Source organism: Protomyctophum bolini (assembly GCF_963924005.1).
Source record: "Protomyctophum bolini genome assembly, chromosome: 7".
Lineage (NCBI taxonomy): Eukaryota > Metazoa > Chordata > Actinopteri > Myctophiformes > Myctophidae > Protomyctophum > Protomyctophum bolini.
In genome coordinates this window covers 12,552,848-12,577,027 of record NC_137868.1, presented here as the reverse complement: position 1 = coordinate 12,577,027, position 24,180 = coordinate 12,552,848, and the positions used below count along the sequence as shown (strand labels likewise).

The 24,180-nt window shown below is 42.2% G+C and overlaps 1 protein-coding gene across 1 annotated transcript; it reads left to right on the top strand.

Annotated features, from left to right (window-relative positions):
• The first annotated feature begins 1,495 nt into the window (after positions 1–1,495).
• On the top strand, positions 1,496–23,546 carry dhx16 (DEAH (Asp-Glu-Ala-His) box polypeptide 16). Its single transcript, XM_080768916.1, has 21 exons — positions 1,496–1,727; positions 2,596–2,798; positions 3,396–3,628; positions 3,996–4,164; positions 4,260–4,316; positions 5,256–5,510; positions 5,648–5,881; positions 6,993–7,184; positions 7,364–7,474; positions 7,640–7,755; positions 9,998–10,208; positions 13,021–13,119; positions 13,207–13,359; positions 14,562–14,702; positions 15,015–15,177; positions 15,396–15,514; positions 16,406–16,473; positions 17,030–17,192; positions 17,472–17,633; positions 19,680–19,853; positions 22,742–23,546. Exons 2-21 carry the CDS (start codon positions 2,601–2,603, stop codon positions 22,883–22,885), a joined length of 3,162 nt encoding a protein of 1,053 aa, XP_080625042.1. The 5' UTR covers positions 1,496–1,727; positions 2,596–2,600; the 3' UTR covers positions 22,886–23,546.
• Positions 23,547–24,180: the final 634 nt, after the last annotated feature.

Below are 24,180 nucleotides of genomic sequence, written 5' to 3'. Positions count from 1 at the left end.
CCCGGTATTGATTATGATTAATAACTATTTGGAAAAGATAACTTACAAACCAAGTAATAGAGGTTTTATTACTAACTTTAGTATAACTAATTTTGGTTCCTGTACATACAGTATAGCTTTCTGTTTCTATTCCTTAAAGGAATAGAAAGCTAGGAACCAAAATTAGTCGCTCAATCTGGTGAGGAGAGGCTCTGACTGTAGTTGCCTATAGTCTAATGTTTCCTATAGTCTAGAGTATGAGCAGTAAGTGATATGTTTTGGTTAAAAAAAGAATTGTTAAAAGGTTACATCACTTATTCTGATAGTAATCATTGCTAGAGTGTTTGTTCAGTAACAGGTCTCCTGTCTCTGGAGCTCTTTAATAAACAGAAAATACATTTTCAGGTATAGGTGACACATTTTCAGCCAATCAATCAAGAGAGAGTAGCCATTTATTAACTTTTAAATCATTTAAATTAATCTAATTTTGTCTGCTCATTTCTTTGTGTCTGCATCACTTACAATTCCACTTGTTTAATATGTATCCTGACTGAGATTCCTTTACACTACAGGATCTCCTCACTGGTCAACAAAAACACAGTGAAGACCTTAACAGGAGCCCTCTACAAGGTTTCTTTGACTATGCATGCAGTTGCACCTCCTACAGCACCTCAAAGGCCCTTAAAACAAGGCTCCAGACTTCCCAAAACAAACTGGTCAGGCTCCTACTTGGCCTCACCCCCCGAACACACCTCACCCCTGCCCACTTTGACAGGCTGGAATGGCTTAGGGTCAGAGTTCAGCATCTTGCAATGGGGCTGGTCCACAAGATTTGATACAGTACACCACACCCATGTACCTGTCTAGATACTTCCTTAATGTTAACGAAGTCCACACCCACAACACCAGAGGGAGTGCAACGAACCATGTACAACCCAGATTCCCCCCCCCCCACACACACACACACACACACACACACACACACACACACACACACACACACACACACACACACACACACACACACACACACACACACACACACACACACACACACTACTCACCCCTTTCCCCCTCACTGTATATATGTGTTTCTTTTCCCTTTTTACCTCCTTTATGATGAATTCCTGTTCTGTACTTTCTTCTTTGGCTATAGTCGTTGACTTGACACATGGTGACCGCATGAGGGCAGTATGCCATTGTAGTTATAATAGGCCTATATCACACGGTGTCACCAGTGTAGTTACCGGTATGTTATTGCCTTGTTATTGAGTGACGTTGACATGTTATTCTGTTTTTCCTAATGTTGTTTAAACCATTGTTTAATTTTCAAGTCAAGGACCCCCAAATTAACATATACCGGTATTCGTCTGCGGACCCCCATCTGAAAACATGTTATGCTTATGCCAGAGGGAACCCCATACCCATAGGTGCTTGTTTCTCTTGCAAAACCAACCTGGTAACACTGCGTGTCGCCCCAGAAATGACGTAATTCTATTTCCGACGCCAAGTCCAGCGTGAGAAATATTAACGAAATCCTGTTGTGATTTGATTTAGCAACACAACATTTACCGTAACGTTCGTTCGCTTCATATAAATGGTTACTTTGGTTAGGCATCACACGGGAGAGATAATGTAACCACTTTCGTGAAATTGTGAACTTTATAACTCAGGGTAGGAAGGAAGTAACATGCACGTTTGACTCACGTTAAGCACTTTGTTTACAGCGTCCTGCATAGACTGTAGAGGTAAGGCTCGTTTTGATCTGACTGACGCTGGATCTTTCTCTTCTGAAACTAACAGAACTGTAATACATTTTTATAGTCGAAACGTGTTTTTTTTGGTCAGAATTTACAGAAAGCATACGCAACCTGGCGCTTTGCTAGCTTTATCTTTATCTCTATGTGGTTATCAAAGTGGGTGGATGCCCTAGCAGCTAGGGCATCTTTAAACGGTTTAAACGTCATGTGAACCTTTATTTAAACGGTTCACATGACGCCCACCCACCCCTTTTTCCCCTCACTGACTGTATATCTTTTCTCCCCCCCCCCCCCCCCCCCACACACACTTTTTAACCTGCTTTATGATGATTTCCTATTTTTGGCTATATAGAGTAGAAGTGTATATTAAGTGTAAAGCTTTATGGTGTCGTCCACTCACAGTTAACAGTTTTTTTATTGAGTTGTGCTTGAAATGTACTGTAATTCTGCAAACGGTTAATACATACTTCAATCAATCACGCTCGTACTTATGACAGTCATGTTTCAGGGCTAGGATTGCAGCTTTTTTAACTCGAAAGAAGTCCGTCTTACTGGGATGATGTTGGTTGCCTTAAGCCCAAACCACACCAAAGGGTCGGGTCGGGATGAGACTGTTTTAAGGTCAACCACACCAATGCAACTCATTGAATTATTGCAATGAGTTGCATTGGTGTTGGTTAACCTTTAAACGGCTTTGTCCTACCGGTGTGGTTTGGACTTTAGGCTTAGATCAACTAGACTAGAAAACTTAAGAAATTAATGTTGGCAGCATTGTGTGTTGCTCTGTGTTTCACAATTTGACTGCAAAACATGAAACATCCATACTTGACAAACATTCTGTCATCTGTTTTGACAGACAACATGGCTAATCTAGAGCAGTGGGTGAATGACCGTCTACATGACATAATGGGGATGAGTGACCGGTATGTGGCCCAGTTCATGATTGGCACTGCTCGGAAGTCCTGGGACCCTCAAGACTTTGTTGATCGCCTTAAGAAAACTGGCACAATCGACATTGACGAAAGAGTGATTGACTTTGCACAAGAACTCTATGGAAAGGTAAATATTTTGTGTAGGTCATTAAGTCATTTGTGTTTACTGTGCTCCAATCCTACTAGAGGCTGCCCAACCAATGCCAGATCTTTGGGTCAGATAGACCACCGGTTACCAATATTTTGACCTGTTTGAGAAACTTAGCTTTGATAACATATTATATTTGACAAAAGCAAAGGCATCAAATTTGATATACAAGCTCAGGAAGGATGCCTTGTGAGCTTGTCGATTGGCTGTTTTTGCACGTTTCTTATTATGACCAGTTTGTAAGTGTTTAAAAATCAGGACACACCTGCTGCATACCAATGTAATAAAGAATACACAAATAAATGTCGGATATATCGGCCACACCCATATATCTGTCAAGCTCTACTAAATACATTCTGCCCAGGTTTCCACACCAAAGACTGGACTCTGCAAATAAAGTAATATGTGGACCATTTATTAATTTGTACACTCCTTCACTTTGCGAATTTGACAACTGGGCAGCAATGGCTCAGAAGGCTATTAAAGTGAACTCCAGTCAGGCAGTATCCAGTGTGGTCTGACTCTTACAAAATCAAGTGGTTAATCTCTACATCTGTCTTAAATGATGCATCCTAGATTCCACGAGCGCAAGTTGTTGAGAAGCCGGCGAGAGCGGTTGAACGACATGCCATAGAGATGGACAAGAAGAATCGGACGTACACCTTACTGGAGGACAGCGAAAGTGATGGAGAGGCAGTGAAAGAGAAGGAGAAAGGGAAAAAGAAAAGCAAGGACAAAGGAAACAAGAGGAAGCACATCAGGCAGAAAAGGAAGAGTGAGTCATCAAGTGAAGATGAACCCACAAAAAGGTATCCCCAGTGCTTGTGTTTTCTGTGTTCTTGTTTCCCTCTATACGTCATGTCACTCACTTGAAGTTGAGATACGCTCTTAGTTTTCAATTATATTGTTGGTACAACAGGGTACTGTAGGTGGCCCCTGTGTTGTAGTTAGTTAGTTACTTTATTGACACAAATGTATAAAACATTGGGTCCAAACAATAATAAAAAACCCATGAATCAAAAACTTTAAAAAGGTACAATACATTAAAATATACAGTACACAATACCGAATCCAATATGTACATTGATATTAGTACCTTCTACCTTGCAGTGTTTAGTGCTGATGCTTGGATATATTTTGCTGCCCTATTCTACATTCTTATTGTTATACACGTAGAAACGAGCAGGAGCCCAACAAGAAAGAAGAAGTAGAAGAAGAGGAGGAGTGGGAGAAGGAGGACAGAGAGCGAATACAAGACCTAGAGGAGAGGGATGCTTTTGCTGAGCGAGTGAAACTGAAGGACAAAGACAAGACACGGAACATAGCGGAAAGGACAGACAAGAAGGTGGGGATGACTTTATGAAGCTTTATGAATTAATCAGAGTTGACCCATTTTTGTATATGGTGTACTGTAATGCCTTCCATTTTGTTTTACTCCAGGCTTATGAAGAGGCTCAGAAGAGACTGCAGTTGGCTGAAGATGACCAAAGGAAAATGGTGAGTGCTTTGACTGGCACCATCGTGCCAGTCAAACTGATTTATAGACTTAGGGAAGCTGACACCACACATGATGTATTCTACGAAGATTCACCATCTTTGGAGGATACCATTAATGCATGGGGGAAATCCTGGAATCTTTTAATGCATTTTTCAAATCTAGGAAAAAATCAATTTTGATATGAAAGTAAGCTAATTAATATTTAAATTATAATAGTATCTGTGTATATGCAGCCGATTCGCCTATCAGGGAGACCAATGGTGTCCTGCTGGTAGGTACAGTAGGTAGGTAGGTATCAGTTAGTCATAGTAGCTCAGTTCTGAATACATTTAATAACATTTCATTTTACAGTTTTAGTATTGACTTTTCTTGTGACCACCGTTCTCTTCTTATCCACTCAAAACAACATCATGGAAAAAAGGGGGGTGATGGATCGCAGACAGTGGCAAGAGTACATTTAAATTATTTTTATAGACTGTTCGGCTATCCAGCCTTCATCAGTGTCTAGAGCGAAACCTACACAGATTTGGCTGGATAGCCGAAACGTCTTTGTGATGAACAAAATAAAAATAATTGAAATGTACTCTTGCCACTGTGCACAGTTTTAGTATTTAGTATATGTCATCCTTGTCTCTGGTTTCCGTTTCTTCTGTTTTTGTTGTTTCTCTTTCTGTTTATTATCTCATCTCATCTCATTAACATTAGCTATTCAAATGTATCTTAGAATGTATACTCCAAAGATGATATGTAGCCATTATTCAGCATTAGTATAGCATGCCCCAAAGTGTCCCCATCTCAAATGATATTTTCATCCATTTTTCCTCAAGTCCATAAGCAGCATGCCTTTTGAAAGACCCTCACTGGAATCATTCACCAGGTAACTATCAACATAATGACACAGTCCAGTGAGTTCTCCCATCCCTGCCATCCCTTCCTAGTTGCCAGAGCTGAGGAAGCGATCCCGCTGGGAGTACCTGCAGAAGAGAGAGGCAGAGAAGCTGGAGGACCTTGAGGCCGAGATCAAAGACGACGAGTACCTGTTTTCTACTGAGGAGCTGACAGAAAGGGAAAAGAAAGAACTGGAATACAAGCGCAACCTCCGCGACCTGGCCAAAGACTACAAGAAGGCCGGAGCCCACGAGAAAGATGAGAGAAAGAACAGATACTACATGCCAGAAGAGAAGAGAAGCAAGGTAGGAGTGAGAGATGGGACATGTGAAGTTGTGATACAACGATTGCTGGTTTGCTTTATTCATTGAGGATTTATTTTGTTCTCCCTGTTCTCCTCTACTTCCGTGCACATTTCTCCCTCTCATCCACCCTCCTCCAGGAGGTGCCACAGAGGGACCTAGAGTTCGATGACATGCCCATGGAGCTGGGAGGAGAGCAAGGTCGCTGGGAGGAGGAGAGGCTGAAGACTGCCTCCTTGAGCTTTGGGGCCAAGAAGGAGCGGGAGCAAGGCATGCAGGAGGAGCGAGAGAAGTACCAGTTGATCCTTGAGGAGGATGAGATGATCAACTTTGTCAGCAGTGCCATCACCATGAAGGGTACCCTGTCAGAGAAGGTGGGGTTGTCATGACTGCCATGTTATCAGCCTATTTAAATTATAACACCTTGACGGGTTGTACTATGATGGGTACAACCTGTATTTAACTCTTTTTTTCCCCCCCAGGTACGTATATATATGGACATCGACGCTAGGTGGCGTCTTAGCCCAGGTCCGTATATATACGTACCCCAACGTATACTCGGTCTATATACAGTAATGGTTGAGGCCTACGGAAGCTTTTAACATTGGTCCGGTAACTCCGGTTCCTATAGCAACGCCCCACTGTTCCAACTATGGGATTGCAAATATATTCACAGTGCTAAACAGTTGAAAACCTCTATAAGTTGGACTCCAGGATTGATGTCCTTGGTGGATTTTCTGCCATCCACATTTCAGATTTAATTTGTGCCTTTGTATCGCGATGCTGCCGCCATGTAAAAGCTTCTGACGAAAGGTAAACAGTGTGTGCTTGTTCCAATGTGTAGCGAGTGTATGTACTTGTAGCCAGTGTGTGTCTGTGTGGGGTGGTCGGGCAAACTCTGTCTTGTGAATGCGTATGCTGGCACTGGGAACTGGGGTTTATGCTAACAGCTAGCGGTAGAGATAGAGTTAATAAATTATTTGGACTGCTTTGAAATCATTTGACTATGGCATTGGCTGGTGAAATAATTAATCCACTGGACTTGGAACATTTTGTTAACTAAATTTAGAAATTCATTATTGAATAGAGCTGAATGGAATTGCAGCGTGTAGTGAGCATGGCTGTGTTTGCAATTCACTTACAAATATTCAGTCCTTTTTTAATTTGCACATAACATTTTTATTGCAGGGTCTTGTGAATGTGAATTATTTTCATAATCATTTCCATGTTAAAAAATAGTGGATATAGGAGCAGGTCTACATGCCCAAGATGGACTGTAGATAGTATAAAGTAATTAAAAATGTGGGTTATTTGTCATATCTGCCCTGTGCAACTTAAGGCCTAAAAGCTACACACAAATGTATTCTAATTTCATTCATAATGTTCAACGACAGAAACACAATTAAATCGTTAATCGCAATTGTTTGAGTGACAATCGGCAAGTACAAAGCCCTAATGTGGTGTTCTCCTTGTGGGTGAGTTCAGGAGCAGGATGAACCGGCCGTGTCTGAGGCACAGCGAAAGAAGCTGTCCCTTCAGGAGGTACGACGCAGCCTACCCGTTTTCCCCTACAGACAGGACTTGCTGGATGCCATTCAGGAACACCAGATCCTGATCATCGAGGGGGAGACGGGCTCCGGAAAGACCACACAGATCCCACAGTACCTCATTGAAGATGTAAGTGAAAGGCTGCTTGCCGCTGTAAAGAGAGTGTACATTGGTCAACAGAAATGTGGCGTGCAAATATAAACGTTATCAATTTGGATTAAAGTTAAGTAACAAGCTACCTGATGATGATGATGGTTGTACATGAATCTATTTTTCACCCTTCTCTAATTACCACCCTTCTCTCTCAGGGCTACACCAGAGGAGGCATGAAGATTGGTTGCACGCAGCCTCGCAGAGTGGCGGCAATGTCTGTGGCAGCCAGAGTGGCAGAGGAAATGGGCGTCAAGCTGGGCAATGATGTGGGTTTATCTTTTCTCTCTAGGTGTTCTGGTTTAAGTAGTAGAACATTTCAATGCATTTCTGTTCCAGAATTGTTATTGTGGAGGCTACACTTCTGTGTAAAATGCACATAAATACATTTCTGATTGATCATTATTCTATTTCGTTTGCATGCCCTCTTCTAGGTGGGATACAGTATCCGTTTTGAGGACTGTACCTCGGAAAGAACAGTTTTGAAGTACATGACAGATGGCATGCTGCTCAGAGAGTTCCTCACCGAGCCTGACCTAGCCACCTACAGGTATATTGAATGGACTGAGTGACTATAGTTTACTCCTTTTTTTGAGTGGTGCAACCACTCCAAGGAACAGCAATGTCCGTCTGACCTATGTGACTGTGACTATGTTTAGATTACCAGTAGGGGCTAAAGTGGTGCTGTTGTGCCAGAAACAGAGAGAGATAGTGTTGCACTGTTGCCTGCTAATTACAGAGAGGCAGAGGGAGAGGAGTTACACCACTCAGTTCGCACGGGTGTGATTCTTTTTTCATCATTACGTTCGTCGTTCGGTTGTGAACGGAATGAAATAATGTCCATAATGCTGTCAATCCATTGCATAGAGATGCCAGACGTATATGTTTTGGAGCACGTTAGTCATTATTTGCCAGTGGATGATCATTATGCAGCTCCTCTTTTTGTCCGGTGAAACCTGATTAGTGTTTACCCATGAAAAGTTCGACATGTAGTCATTACTGACGTGATTGGCAGTTGGGCAGCTGTGGCTCAGGAGGTAGAGCAGGTCGTCCAATGATCCATGGGTCGGCGGTTCGAATCCCGGCTCCTCCTGTCTACATGTCGAAGTGTCTATGGGCAAGACACTGAACCCCAAATTGCTCCCGATGTGCTGGTTGGTACCTTGCATGGCTTCCGCCGCAATCGGTGTATGAATGTGTGTGTGAATGTAATGCACAATCTATATAAAGCGCCTTGGATAAAGACGCTTTATAAATGCAACATTTACCACAACAAAACGCAGTCATTGGACAGTGCACAGAATCAATGTATATAATGTATCGTGATTCGTGTCGAGTCTCCGTGTACCACCATAGTGTTGTATAATTATTTGCAACAGAGAAACATACACGTTACTAATAATAGTAACAACTAGAACTGCACTCTGCCGAGTGCATACTTGCTTGTTGCACACTAGTAGGCCATAAATGGCCTACTAGTGCGCAAGCAGAGCGCGCAAGTACTTTCGACCGCTGGAAAGTATCACATCTCAGTATCTCTGTGAAGGAACGTTTGAAATGTATAATCATTACGTGTAACTATTTGCTACCTAACTACTTTTTTACAGAAAAATGAATCATTGATATGTGATGAAAAAAAAGGTATATAAACTGAATTAAAATATATTATACAGTATAATTATTTTATTACTTATTGTAAATTGTAAATTGTCATCTGTATAATCTGGTCCCAGCAGATACCACATTACGTCATCTTTGAGAGCTGGGACCAGAGTACACGGTGTGTATATGTATGACTATAGCTCTCAGTGATGACGTAAGAGATATGGTCATCTGTGTAGTCTGGTCCCAGCAGACCAGGCACAGATTTACAAATTACAAATCACATTACAACTACATACAGAGTATGTAGTTGTAATTTGATTAGCAGTATACTGTGGTTACTTGGTTCCAAAAAGTGAAGCCAAGTTCTTTTCAACCGTAAGTCTGTGCCTGGTTTGCTGGGACCAGTTACAACATTACGTCATCGTTGAGAACTGGGACCAGAGTACATGGTGTGTATATGACGTAATGTTGTAACTTGTAACTTGTAACTAGTCCCAGCAAACCAGGCACAGACTGTATGTAGTTGTTCTAGTTACAACTACATACAGAGTATGTAGTTGTAATTTGATTAGCAGTATACTGTGGTTACTTGGTTCCAAAAAGTGAAGCCAAGTTTTCTTCAACGGTAAATCTGTGCCTGGTTTGCTGGGACTAGTTACAACATTACGTCATCCTTGAGAGAGTACATGGTGTGTATATGACGTAATGTTGTAACTTGTAACTTGTAACTTGTAACATTACGTCATATACACACCATGTACTCTCTCAAGGATGACGTAATGTTGTAACTAGTCCCAGCAAACCAGGCACAGATTTACCGTTGAAGAAAACTTGGCTTCACTTCGAAGAGACCAAGCGAAACGATTACTTGCGCGCTCTGCTTGCGCAAGTAATAATATGGGGGGGGGGGAAACAGAGGCAAAAAGGGGGACAACGGAGACGGCGCCTCTTTCACATGAGCGCTATGAGCTTGTACATCTGCTATTTTTCAATAGCTGAAGTACATAATGCTCAACACCAAAAGGGGTTCCCGCCCTGAATTGGCAAACACGGCACTTCTGCCGCGGAGTGCGTGGCGAAGTAACTCTGGGATTGAGTGCTCGCGAAGCGGGCATGAAATTCTAGTGTTTTATGATTGGTGTTACAGTCTCTTCATCATCTCCTCTGTCCTTATTCTTTAACCACAGTGTGGTCATCATAGACGAAGCCCATGAGCGGACCCTGCATACAGACATCCTGTTTGGACTGATCAAGGACATAGCCCGCTTCAGACCGGACCTAAAGGTTTTGGTGGCCAGCGCCACTCTGGACACGGAGCGCTTCTCCAACTTCTTCGATGACGCTCCCGTCTTCAGGATACCAGGCAGGAGGTTCCCGGTTGACATCTTCTACACTAAGGTTAGTGGCCAGCATTGCTAGGTGTATAATGTTGCCTAGCTCCTGCCACGCACCACGAATGACATAAGACCATAAGATGACTACCTTTATTGTGCATAGCGTCATAAGAACATTTAACTACCATCACATTCACTTTTATCTTTTTGATCAGTACTGTTCTGATCTGTGCTAGATGTTTTCCATTATTTTCTGTGAGCACTGAGAAAAACGCACAAAGTGCTGTAGCACTCTCGGATAGTTGCGCCTCCCCAAAACATGTAATGTTAATCAGCAAACCTATCTTAGAATTTCTTCTGGCTGTATTGGACAGGTTCAGTATTCCGTTGGAACAAGGCTCTTTTTGTCTCCGCTAGGCCGAAGCCGTGGCCGAGACTATCCGTATGTCCGTACGTTTTTTTTCTATCACTCCTACAGATTTAGTCCAAACATCAAGCAAATCAGTACACATTATGAAAGGAACTGGTCGGAATAACGTGTTCCTTCCATGCGCTACGTCCGTCCGGGGAAACTCCCTGTCAGGTGAAAAGAAGCAGAAGGAAGCATGAGGTCAGTCCGCTGCCCCCCCCCCCAGGTTGGCAGAGGAAGTGTAGCGCCCAGGATTACATTAGATAATTGACACTGGGTGAAAAAAATGGGTTGCAAAACTATATATATAAAAATATATTAAAATCATTACACGTTATGTCATCAAGAAGGACCTTTTCAACATTAGGTCAGTAGGGCAGGGTTTGGATATCTGTATGTATGTATATGTATCCTATATGGGCCGTTCAGATTGTGTTTTTTAAGTGGTTGTAAGTTACTTATACAGCAGGATCTACTCTGGTTACATTATAGAAGGACTGAGATGAGTAAAGCCCTGAGGTGGAATACATGTAATATCATCATTGTTACATAAATTGTCACCTGTATTATGTAAGAATAACATACAGTAGTCTTTGTCTAGACCAGTCTAGACCAGTACTAGTGGCACATATCTGCAGAACACACAAACCTGGCTGCTTCGTGGTTTAATTTTGAATGTGTGATAGTTTGCTAAACTACTGCATCTGTGCAATATGTTCATTTTCAACACCAGGCAATGCTGTGGTTTGCGTGTAGGGAGTCTTTGTTGATGAACTCAGAAAGTTTAGATTGTTGTAGGTGGTTCCACGGAAACGGCCGACAGCGTGACGTCAGGCCATGACGTCACGTGACCCTATAAAGTATAGGTGCCAGTCAGAAGCAGTAGAAAGAAGATCAATAATATTATATAATAGTATACTTCAAGCGATATAAAAAGGAGGTACCCTGAAATAAGATGCCGGGCTCAAGCTATTCGACTCCCTCCCCCAACGCCTAAGGCGCCTAAACCATCAGACCTCCTCAAGGAGATTCTTACACAGCCCACTGACAGTTCCCTGCTAACACAGGAAATCCTCATTACAGTAGGTATTGCGTTTCATGGAGTGAGAGGATAGTCGGGAGACACTGACACTGAACTGTGACACTGAACTGTGACACTGAATGCACTTATACAACACTAGTGTTGTGTAACTGAAATGCATATTGGAAACAATATATAAATATTGACATATCAAAACAAGTAGAGCAGCTTCTTTACAACAATAGTTACTACACATGTCAGTTCTATTTGAAGTCGAGTTCAATATTATGTCAAATGTCTGTCAGTTTGTCAGTTTGTGTCCACCCTTCCCACTTTCAACACTAGTCTCAAACAGGATATCTCAAATGCTCATCTGTTGTTTCATAAATCTATGATTGAAATTGTGTTTTTTAAAATAGTACGATATAGGGCTGAAAGATTTAAAGTAATTTTTTATAATGAAGATGTATTAGTTTCCCTGGCACAAAAGGGGGAATGAATAACAAATGAGTAAATAAACAAAAAACACAGACATATGCTATTTGCCAAAAATGGTTCAATTAACATTTTCACCTCTTGTTAACTGGTTCAGTCCACCTGACGTGCCCACACGTCATAAGCAATCCAACCGACGGGTTGCTAGGACGTGTGTACACGTCCTAGCACACGTGCTAACACGTGCTAACACAGGAAATCATCGTTACAGTAGGTATTGCGTTTCATGGAGTGAGAGGATAGTCGGGAGACTGACACTGAATGCACTTATACAACACTAGTGTTGTGTAACTGAAATGCATATTGGAAACAATATATAAATATTGACTTTTGACAAACACAAGGAGAGCATCTTCTTTACAACATTCAATACTCATTTCAGTTCTATTTGAAGTATGTAAAATGTTTTGTCAGTTTGTTATGTGTGTACACGTGTGTACACGCGTGTACACGCGTGTATACGTGTGTCCTAGCGCATCTTCAATGATATCAAATGAGAGAAGAACATTCAGATTATAATTTTTTTGAGTTGGACTCCAACTCCACCATGCTTCGCTCTTCGTTCACCCCCGGTCCCGGTCACTTCCTAGTTAACCGCTGCAGAAAGAATGCCTCGTATCTCCTAATCTAGGGCGCTCTCTGTGGTTTTGATCTGATGGATATACTAAACTCTTCATTTCTGACTTCAACATGCCTCTCATTCAAAATATGAACGCGAGGGATCATCTAGTGATAATAATGAAATGAGGTAAGCAAGCAAAAATATGTCCAGTTTTTTTCTGGAACGGGAGGGGGGTCTTTACAGAGTAAAAGCGGCCATGTCTTCCCGGCACCCCAGACCCAGAGCTTCCATTTTGAAGGAATCCCAGCGCTGATTGTGTCAATCTATTCTCTGTTTAAGTAACTTGTGTAAAATGTATTGGTGCTGATTTATTTTCCTCTATTCTGTAGGCTCCAGAAGCAGACTACCTGGAGGCATGTGTGGTGTCTGTGCTACAGATCCATGTCACTCAACCTTTAGGCGATATCCTGGTCTTCCTTACTGGACAGGTATTCTCATAACCAATGCAGTATATTATATGCATAATTGTGCATGTTTACAACTACTTAATGTTCTTTCATCCATGTGTTCTGCAGGAGGAGATTGAGACTTGTTGTGAGCTGCTTCAGGAGAGATGCAGACGACTGGGTTCCAAGATCTCTGAGCTGCTGGTGCTGCCTATCTACGCCAACCTGCCCTCTGACATGCAGGCCAAGATCTTCAACCCTACTCCGCCTGGAGCTCGTAAGGTCAGACACAGATATGAGTTTGTCATTTCCATTATACTGTGTAGTCTGGCTCTGTTATTCGCAACCTTTTTTAATTTCAAGGACCCCCAGTTAGATATGTTAGGCCACATTAGGTTCCATTTTTTTTTAATCTTTGGTAACCCAAACTACAATGTAAAATCCTCAGAGTTGCAGACCCATTGTCTGTTTGGACCCTTGGTGGTCCCCGGACCCAACGTTGAGAAACGGTGGTCAGTCGTACTCGTTCTCAGCATGATGTAGGGGCGTTCAAGGAGGTCCAGGAGGCGCTCGGCTAAATGATTGAGAGTAATGTCAAACCAAATTGACGCTTTCAAGTCTGTAACTCAAAGAGTACAAATGGAACTAAATGGAACCTCACGGATTCAGTTGGTTCCATTTGTCAGAGGTAAATTAACAATGAGGATTTTATAGTGTATACTGGGTATAAAAAGTTAAATTATATCAAATGGTCTGTGGGACTGTGGCCTAATAAGGCAATAACATGGGATGTATCCTCAGTGATGTATCCCAAGGTCATCGGGGTTTCGGGTCTCTCGAACATCATACCCCTCACTCAGGCGACCCAGCCGGGGTGATCAAGTCCCGACTTACGTCCCAGTAGCTACCCTCAATCAGTCCCACTAGGGCAAAACCAGGGCGGTCACCAGACTATACCTGGTTGTCACATACAGTAGTCTATTATCAAATCAAATGAAATTGGGAGTGCTTGAAATTAAAACGTTTGGGGATCACTGGTCTAGTTGGTATTGTGTTGACCAGGAAAATATTTAGTGACACATTGGTATTTGTTTCCTAATTTCCTATAACCTTTTTGGATTAAAAAACACTGATGTCTTCTGTCTTCTGCACTTTATCCTCCTTTGAATAATTACTTGAGAAACAATGTTTCTGATAATCACCATCAATGTACTGTGTTACTGTTTAGTGTCTATACAAAGTGTTTACAAAGTTGCATAAAGCACCTCCTGGACATACCTGTTCTTGCCCCTAGGGGGTGCTGTGAATGAATGACTTTACTGTAGATCTGCAATCTTTGGCTGTAGTAGAGTTGTTGCATTATCACTAATATCAAGCCATTGATCACTTTGTTTTATTTTTAGCTTTAATCTACAGATCATACTTATGCAAGGCTTACTGGCTTTTTCTTATGGCTATGTGTGCTCTCTCCCTGTCATTCCAAGGTGGTTGTGGCTACCAACATAGCGGAGACCTCTCTGACAATAGACGGTATAATCTACGTCATTGACCCCGGATTCTGCAAACAGAAGAGTTACAACGCCCGCACTGGCATGGAGTCACTAATTGTCACGCCGTGCTCACGGGTAATTCACTTTGAATACTGGTCGTGGACTTATGGCTCCTGAACCGGTAGCGGCACCCAATTTCTACAAGCTCTGACACAATCTCATTGGCTTACCTGACCTTGGAGGGCACCAATCCCTTACCTAAACTTAAGCATTTCTTAACACAATGTCTGAATACAATACATTGTTATACATCATACTTGAAGTTAGGTCTGCTTAGCTCACTTCTATCGCACAAATTGCACAATGCCGCCTCCGGGGGAGTGATTATGCCGTTTGTGGAGTCACTGACTTTAATATAACATTCCTGGGTGTTATGTATGCCCTCAGGCGTCGGCCAACCAGAGAGCAGGCCGTGCTGGCAGAGTGGCTGCTGGGAAATGTTTCAGGCTGTACACGGCCTGGGCCTTCAAGCACGAGATGGAGGAGACCACAGTGCCCGAGATCCAGAGGACCAACCTGGGAAATGTAGTCCTTCTGCTCAAAAGTCTGGGTGAGGGAAGAAATGTTTGTGATTCTACAAATCAGAATCTTTTTCCACATGCCCTTGATTCAACTAATTGATTTTTAGCTTACTAAGTAGTAAGCTAAACATGAGCATAGTGAGTAATGTGATCTCACATATTAAAACGCCCTGCAATCATAACAATAAGCATGTGGGTCACTGTTTGTTCGCTATCATCTTATCAGACTATTCACTTTTGCTTGCAGGTATCAATGACCTGATTCATTTTGACTTTATGGACCCGCCCCCTCACGAGACCCTGGTATTGGCTCTGGAACAGCTGTATGCTCTGGGAGCTCTAAACCACATGGGAGAACTTACTAAGGTGTGTACGTGTGTGTGTGTGTGTGTGTGTGTGTGTGTGTGTGTGTGTGTATGAATGAATTCAATGTATGAATGAGAATCAGTCGAAAAGAGTAAGTAATTGAAGTCCTTGTCCTTGAAATATCATGGACAACTGAAATTTTCTTTGAGTGGGTACCCTGTCCCCTTAAATGAGGGGAACCTAAATGTATCATTGTTAAATGGTTTTTCTTTTTCCTTTTCTTCGTAAATTCCTGTAAATAATACCTTCTCAAAAGTCAAAACTCAACACAGTAGAATTGCTAACAGATAACTGCCAAAATAAGCAAACTCTTCCAGCAGAGAGCACCACAATTAACTGCAGGGTTCATGTTAAGTTTATTTTTTCTGGCTTGTTTTAGGTCCGCCAAACCTCTAGTAAGTTACAGATACCTTTAATTATAGTTGACTCAACCCAACTTAAAACATGCGGGGCGTGGAGCATGGAGACAACCTCGATCACTCTGTAGGCTTTCTTGGGCCCCTTTGTTGACTTTCCTATATCATCTATGGGCGTCTTCACTCCATTCCTCCATTCTGTGCATACAAACACAAAGTAAATACATCACGCACAGCCAGTGGCACATTTTCAGTTCCCGCGACTCCCTTCCTTATTGACTAAAAACTGATAGGTATGAGATACAGTATGTGATACACAAAGTCTCCTTTCAGCGGTTATCACATGCACAATCTCACTGATCAGCTAATCACTGATACTCTGCAGGAAAAAGTGGCCGTTTTTCAGACAAATGAGCCACTGGGCCTCATTACAAATTGTTAGACAAGAAGGATGTAAAACACTTTTTGTCCTTTTGACCTAGTCTTGGAATGTGTAATGAGCAGTGAATTGACGTACTTGTTGTTTTGTTTTCAGATGGGTCGCAGGATGGCTGAGCTGCCAGTGGATCCAATGCTGAGCAAAATGATCCTAGCCTCTGAACAGTGAGTGTCTGCTGATAACAGAACAATGAACAACCCAGGCCACATTTACACGGTAACAGTCTCTAGAGAAAAATATATCATCCATTTAGACGGCAATGCCGTTATTGGGGGTTGAAACGCAACAAAGTGGAACTACCTTCCAGTGTGGAAATCTTTGAAAACGCTGCGCCTGACGTCTCCATGTAAACATGCAATGCGAAGGAATCTGCAAAACGTGTGATGTCATGTTTTCGATGAATCTATCATGGTTAAAATGGAGTTTTAAGTTATAATGGTTTTGTATAGGGGCAGCTAATATCTAAATACTGACTGAAGCAACTTAAAAACTGTTTGGGACTCTGGGGTGTTCACATAAACCTGGGTAGATGATGAAATGACCAAAAGTTTTTTTGAAAGTGAAATATCCCTTTAAATAGTTCTAGTCTTGGAGAGGTTGGTACCAGGTGACGGCTCAAACACAAACCCTTTCATGTCTTCTTAAGTACTAGGAAAGCTGGCAAAGCCTCAGTCATTTTTATATCTCCTCCACCCTCTGCACCACCCCAATTTCTAATAGGTATAAGTGTTCAGAGGAGGTGTTGACCATAGCAGCAATGTTGTCCGTGAACAACTCCATCTTCTACCGACCTAAAGACAAGGTGGTACATGCCGATAATGCCAGGATGAACTTCGTGGTGCCAGGAGGGGACCACATGGTGCTGCTTAACGTCTACACTCAGGTAGAGTTGAATCATACAATAACAATGAAATCAAACAGTAGTATCATGTCAGACTCGGAAGCTCATATCTTTGTTTTTGCATGGGAAGATGTAAACCGAATAAAATATCAATAGGAATTGAACCAATAAGCAGGAAGTAAAGGTCTAAAACTTAACTTATGGGAAAACTAATGCCTATTGAACAAAACCTTGCAGAAAATGCTGTCGTACCCTGAGTAAAGGTCGCACCTGATTCCCAGGAGACGGTGACCTTAATAATCGTATATCCTTTTCCGTCAGTGGATGGAGAGCGGCTACTCCACCCAGTGGTGTTACGAGAACTTCATCCAGTTCCGCTCCATGAAGAGGGCGCGGGATGTAAGGGAGCAGCTGGAGGGTTTGATGGACCGTATAGAAGTGGAAGTGGTCAGCTGCCATGACGACATCACTCCCATCCGCAAGGTCAGTGCTTTCTGGACATGCTGAATGGGGAACTTGTTGACCTGTTGCTCATGCCAAAAACATGTATTTTAACATCAGCAATTTCACCATGATTTTGCAACATACTGGACACTGATGAAAAAAAAATATATATATATATATATTTGAAAGGTAAACCAGAGCAATCATCTACACTAAAGGCTGCCTGTGTATGGGCTTTGCAGATGGACTTCTACAAACCTTATCAGAATGTATCAGTTTGAACACACCCCAAAACCACATGAGATAAGCCTGGGTGTTTCTTTAGTCAGTGGCTAATGGAATATTTTTACAGTTTGAATTTTAGCTGGTTACTTGTTACTAGTTAATCATGTCACATTATGGGAAATATATCATGTGCCAGTTTGTCTAGAAAATATTCCAGACACTGCGAGCAGTAAGCAATTTAGGAAACTCAACAGTCGTTGAGCTTGTTTTGACCAAAAATGCAATCTCGGAATGCTTTTTCTCTAAATCTGATAGCATGGAGGCGCATGGCAGGCGAAATGTTCAGTTGTTCACTTCCGGTTGTATCTGTTGCTTAGCAACCTAAAACCATTTATATATTGGCGAAGAGCGTGATTTATCGCAGGGGTCCTCAACCCGTGGGTCGCGACCCCTCAGGGGGTCGCCAAATTATTATTTAAAAAAAAGGAATAGCTGGAAAATGAAATTTACATAGTATGTGGTGCATGCATAAACTTTACTTAATGATTATATCTGGTTTCAGTTCATTTATGATGTATTTTCTCTATTTTTAAGGTTATTTTTGCAGTCAGTTTGTATTGGGGGTGGGGACAGGGGCGGGGCAGGGGTCGCGAGACATGGCCAAAGCATTTCCGGGGGTCCCCAGCCTAAAGCATTGAGAACCCCTGATCTATCATACGACTGAAAAGACCACATGAGGGAAATCTCCCTCATCGGCAGTGAAGCATTGGATTAGACTTGACGGAGATCTGTCAACGGCAGGGTTAATAAGGCATCTCGTGATCTGCAGTGTATCTATTTATCCAGCTGGATAGCTATTAGATCTAGAGAGGACAGGATATATATAAAATATATATCCAATATCTCTAGCTAACAATCATAATGCTTTTTGGGCATTATAAGTAATATGTTCTTTGCCATACTGTGAGCATATCCTCAATAATTGTTGTAACCCTGCAGTATATATGGGCTATAACTAAATAATCCGCATACATAAGGTGATTAATGACACTCCCCAACAATACAACCTGTTTTGCAAGCATTTAGCTGCCTTGAGAGGTCATCCATAAAAACATTAGATAAAAACTGAGATAAAACTCCACCTTGACGGACCCCATTGCCCAGGTGAAATGGGGTGGAGACAGCATTATGTTTAGCTGGGCATACCAATTTATAAGAATTCTAACTATGTATTTTGGGAAACTTCTTGCAATCAGTTTCATGAATAGTTTTTCATGATTGATTTGATCAAATGCCTTTGATGGGTCAATAAAATATACAAATAGAGAGCAACTATGACTTTCATATTTAGCGAATAGCGATCAACTCCTTTAGAGCATAGATCTATGCATATATCTGTACTGATTGTCAGTAGTTAAAACATACATTTAAATCCTGGTTAAAATTACTCTTTCTAACACCTTTGACAGGATACTGGCTTAGGCAATAGGCCTGTTATTGTCCCTGCTGTTTGGCGCCGTACACACTATTGAAACGAAATCGCTCTCTGTTCCGGTGGGAGAGGGGGGGCAAAGCAGCTCGCAATTCATTTTCAATGGGAGTCACTGGGTTTCACAGAGCAGCTCTGCTCCATGAACCACACCATGAACCATAAAACCAGTGAAACACATAGATAGCATTGGACTAAAGCAGGTTAATAGCATCAGATACCTCACTTGACCTAACCCACATTACTGGAGAGATCAATATCAACAGCAACAACAACATTGCTTTTAACACAGTTGAAAAGTTTATATAGATGTGTATATACCGTTTTAAACCATAATATCCACTTCCCTCTCTTGCCTCGCTCTCCCCCAGGCAGTAACAGCGGGGTATTTCTACCACACTGCACGGTTGAGTAAGGGCGGCTATAAGACGGTGAAGCATCAACAGACGGTCTATGTCCACCCCAACAGCTCCCTGTTTGAGGAACAGCCACGCTGGCTCATCTACCATGAGCTGGTCTTCACCACTAAAGAGTTCATGAGACAGGTCTGTCTGCATCACACTACTGGTTGGATTAGTGTTTGCAATGCCGTTCGCTGCCATAAGGTCACATATATAGACGAATTCAGAAACAAGTCTCATGCTTACGCAGCTTACATATTTCCTGTAGGCGAACTCGACATAGCTGCGGGTTTAAACCCTCACCAGGTCACCTCTTCTACTACAGTGAACGGTTGAGTGACAGTGAATGTTAGTCTGCCTCAAACGTTACTCTTTTAACTGCTTTTTACTAACACTAACATTACAAAGATGCCCAGAACATCGAGATAAACCTGTGTAGTTTATGGCTGCTCCAACAGTAGTACATTCCCAAAAATAAACGGAATGTCAAAATATCCACCACGGTGGCTGAGACCAGAGCCATTGAGTAATGGTTGAGACGAAGCAGTGAAAGGTCCTGAAAGATACATAACGTCAGTCTTACCCAATACACAATCTTTCTGTTTTATGAACACAAGGCTGCTGTGCTTTATATCTCATACTAAGCACTTAAAGTATTGTTAGTAAAAAGCAGGTAAAAGAGTAACGTTTGAGGCAGACTAACATCAGTCACTCTACCGTTCACTGTAGTAGAAGAGGTGCGCCTGGTGAGGGTTTAAACCCCGCAGCTATGTCGAGTCCGCCTACAGGAAATACGTAAGCTGCGACCATGAGACGCGTTTCTGAATTCGTCTATAAGTAACAGTAATATTTATTCGATTATGTATTTTGAGTGCTGGGGGGACCACAAGTTCATGGGTTCGATCCCGGGCACCGCCAACTCAGCGTATGAGCAGCATGGCTTGGGTGCAGCAAGTCGTGCGGGAGCTGATGGTAGGTGTGGCGCTCCACCTCAGCAATCCATCTCCCAGGGGTCTAGCGTATTGTTACGGGGACAGACTCCCATGTGTTACAATTTACAATTTAGGCATTTAGCAGACGCTCTTAATCCAGAGCCACTTACATTAAGCAAGAACAAAAGCATGGGAATACAATACATCACATAAAAACATTCATCATGAAACATGCGTAAGCTAAGAAAGTAACAGTGGAATATCTATATAATGAAACTTATACGTATAAACTATACATATATACTACTATGCTATACATATGTACTATGGCGTGCTATGACTATATACAATGCAATTCTAGTGCTGTCTACATAACATGCTATAAGTCTGTTTTAAATGCTATCTAAGTCTACAGAAGTGCTATCTAGGGTAGAGTAAGTGCTATGGGCCATGATGGAGTCTGAAAAGGTGGGTTTTCAGACCACGGCGGAAGATTGGGAGTGATGCTGCAGTTCTGACTGCCATGGGAAGTGCATTCCACAGTTTTGGAGCCAGAAGGGAGAAGAGTTTGGGACGTGTGGAGCGTTGTCCCGGCGTTTTTAGTGAGGGTACTTCCAGCTTCCCTGCGTTAGCTGATCTGAGTGCGCGGGAGGGTTTGTAGGGTTCAATCATACTTGCAAGATATGGGGGAGCCATACCTTTGGTTGCTTTGAATGCCAGCATCAGAGTTTTGTATTCTGTGCGGGCAGCGACCGGGAGCCAGTGGAGGGAGCGGAGCAGGGGGGAGACATGTGAGAATTTTGGCTGGTTGAAGACCAAGCGAGCTGCGGCATTTTGGATCAGCTGGAGAGGCTTAAGTGCACATGCTGGTAGGCCAGTAAGGAGGGAGTTACAATAGTCAAGTTTTGACAAGACTGTTGTCTGGATTAGGAGCTGGGCTGATTCCTGGGTGAGGAACGGTCTAATTCGTCGTATGTTATAGAGTGTGAACCTACAGGATCGAGTGACAGCTGTGATGTGAGCTTTGAACGAGAGCTGACTGTCCAGGACAACACCAAGATTCCTGGCTGTTGGGACAGACGTTACCAGGGCGTTGTCTACGGAAATAGTTAACTCCCGCATAGGGCAGGACTTAGCTGGGAAGAAGAGAAGCTCAGTCTTGTCTGGGTTCAGCTTGAGGTGGTTGGAGGACATCCACTGTGAGATGTCAGCCAGGCATGCCGTGATGCGCTCTTCCACCTGAGTGGCAGAAGGGGGGAAGGATAGAAACAGTTGTGTGTCATCGGCGTAGCAGTGATAGGATATATTGTGGGCAGAGATGATAGTGCCAAGGGATTTAGTGTACAGTGAGAAAAGGAGGGGACCAAGTACAGATCCCTGTGGGACCCCAGTTTGGAGGGTTCGGGGGGATGATAACAGACCTTTCCAGGAAACCTGGTAGGTCCGTTCGGTGAGGTAGGAGGAGAACCACTTTAGTGCCGTTCCACCGATGCCTAGATCCGCTAGGGTGTCTAGGAGCAGCTGGTGGTTCACTGTGTCAAATGCTGCCGATAGGTCTAGGAGAATCAGTACTGCAGAGTGGGAAGCAGCTTGGGCAGCATGTTACCAGCTGATACCAACAATAATCCATAAACTGTAGCCACATTGTGTCCAGGGCATAGATGAACATCTTTTAATAGAAACCTTCCATCCCAGTAAGCAAGCAAACTTTTATTACTCAATGTCAGTTGCACATAGTGTTGATTCTTTTTGCTGGGAAAATGAGACCATGCCCAAGCATTTATTCCAAATGGTCCAAGAACAACAATCAATTTTCTTTGGGTATGCTGTGTATAGGCGTTTTTTGCTAATTATACAGGATTTAACTCAAATGCAGAAGTCATTGCTCAATCATGATTGAGTCATGTCTCAATCAAACACATTGGAAAGTCTTCTTAGAATGATTGCTTTGTGTTACATCGGCTTATCTGGTTTCCTCATTAGCGTGTGACCATGTGCCAATGCAATGAAGAAGTCTGAGCAGAGATTACTGTACCACCATAACAATGTTTACCTTAGAATTGCCGTTAATTGATTTATCCATCTTCCCCCTGTGTGAAGGTCATTGAGATAGAGAGTGGCTGGCTTCTTGAAGTGGCTCCTCACTACTACAAGAACAAAGAGCTGGAGGACAGCAGCAGCAGGAAGATGCCACGCAAACAAGGCAAGACAAAAGAGGAACTGGCTGAGCACGGCAACAAGTGACATAATCCCACTAGCACTGGTGACGGCTCTGTTTGCCAACACAGAACTGAGTGGTCGGTCCAAAATTACAGTTGATCAAAACCTCACATGGAATTGTGGATACACTATTATCGTTGTGTGAGTTCAGCCGCAAAAGGGGAATGCTTATGTCCTTACATTTGAACTCCCTGCATCAACACAGCCATGCCTTGCAGCAGCAGAAACAGGACTTGCTGGGTTGGTTTTTACGCCTCAGTAGAAAACATGAGACTACTACTGCTTTGTTTTTCGAAGTGCACATGAACACCCACCAGAGGGGCTTGTTAAAGCCCATTGTTTAAGCTTATGGATGTGAAAGCAAGGCATTGTAAGAATGGTAAATGGACTAACTCCTAACTAACTAAAAATGTGTTTTTCTATGACAATAAACATTTCCAGCTACTTTTTTCTGGCCTCGGATGTGAGTTTTTGTGTTTAAGATTAGAGAAGGAAGGTGGGTCACATGGCTTTCTAATATTGCAGAATACTCATTAGTCATGAATCATGATAAATACTATTCATTAACCATTGCCATTCACTTCAGTTAGCCTAGTTTTCTATTTGCCTTTTTGTATGAGGAAGTTCATTGACATGCACCAGGAAGTTATGTTTAGACAGCTTGTTTGAGTGACCCACTATTATCCATTGTCAAGCTAGAAAACAGCAACTTAGAATTCACTGAGAATTCTCCCAGGGATTGTTAAAAATGTCTTCGAAGGTTGATATTGGTTATAAAGAAACCAATCTGGAAACCCATTCGGTAAAAAGGAAAAAAAAATATATATTTTTTTAACCTTTTGTTTTTCACTGTTAAATGTGAATTACAAAAGGTTGAGTGAAATAAACATAGTTTCAAAAAAGCTGTCAAAACCACCAAGTTGTCATTAGTAGGAATTAATAAGGGTGTTCTATGTTTTCAGGCATTAGTGAGCAAATAACCTTATATATTTTAAATTGTCAATATTTGAGGAAGATATGTAAGTGATGAAACTGATGTATATTGCCATTAAGCATGGTATTATTAGCACATTTAGAATTGAGTTGGAGTGTATGCACATCCCAACTAAGTGAACAGTAAATAATTGTGTTTCTGGTAGCAGCAGTTTGTTTTAAGCTTTTAAGTGGCTCTTCTTGTCAGGGCAGTAAAATCTCAAAGATACTAACTAGACAAAGACAAGTGGAAGTATGAGAGTCATTTGTTGTTTGACTTGTTGTAGGTCATGGTTGACAGTCTGGTACCCTTGTTTTTGCTTCAGTGACGGGAATTTTCCACTGAC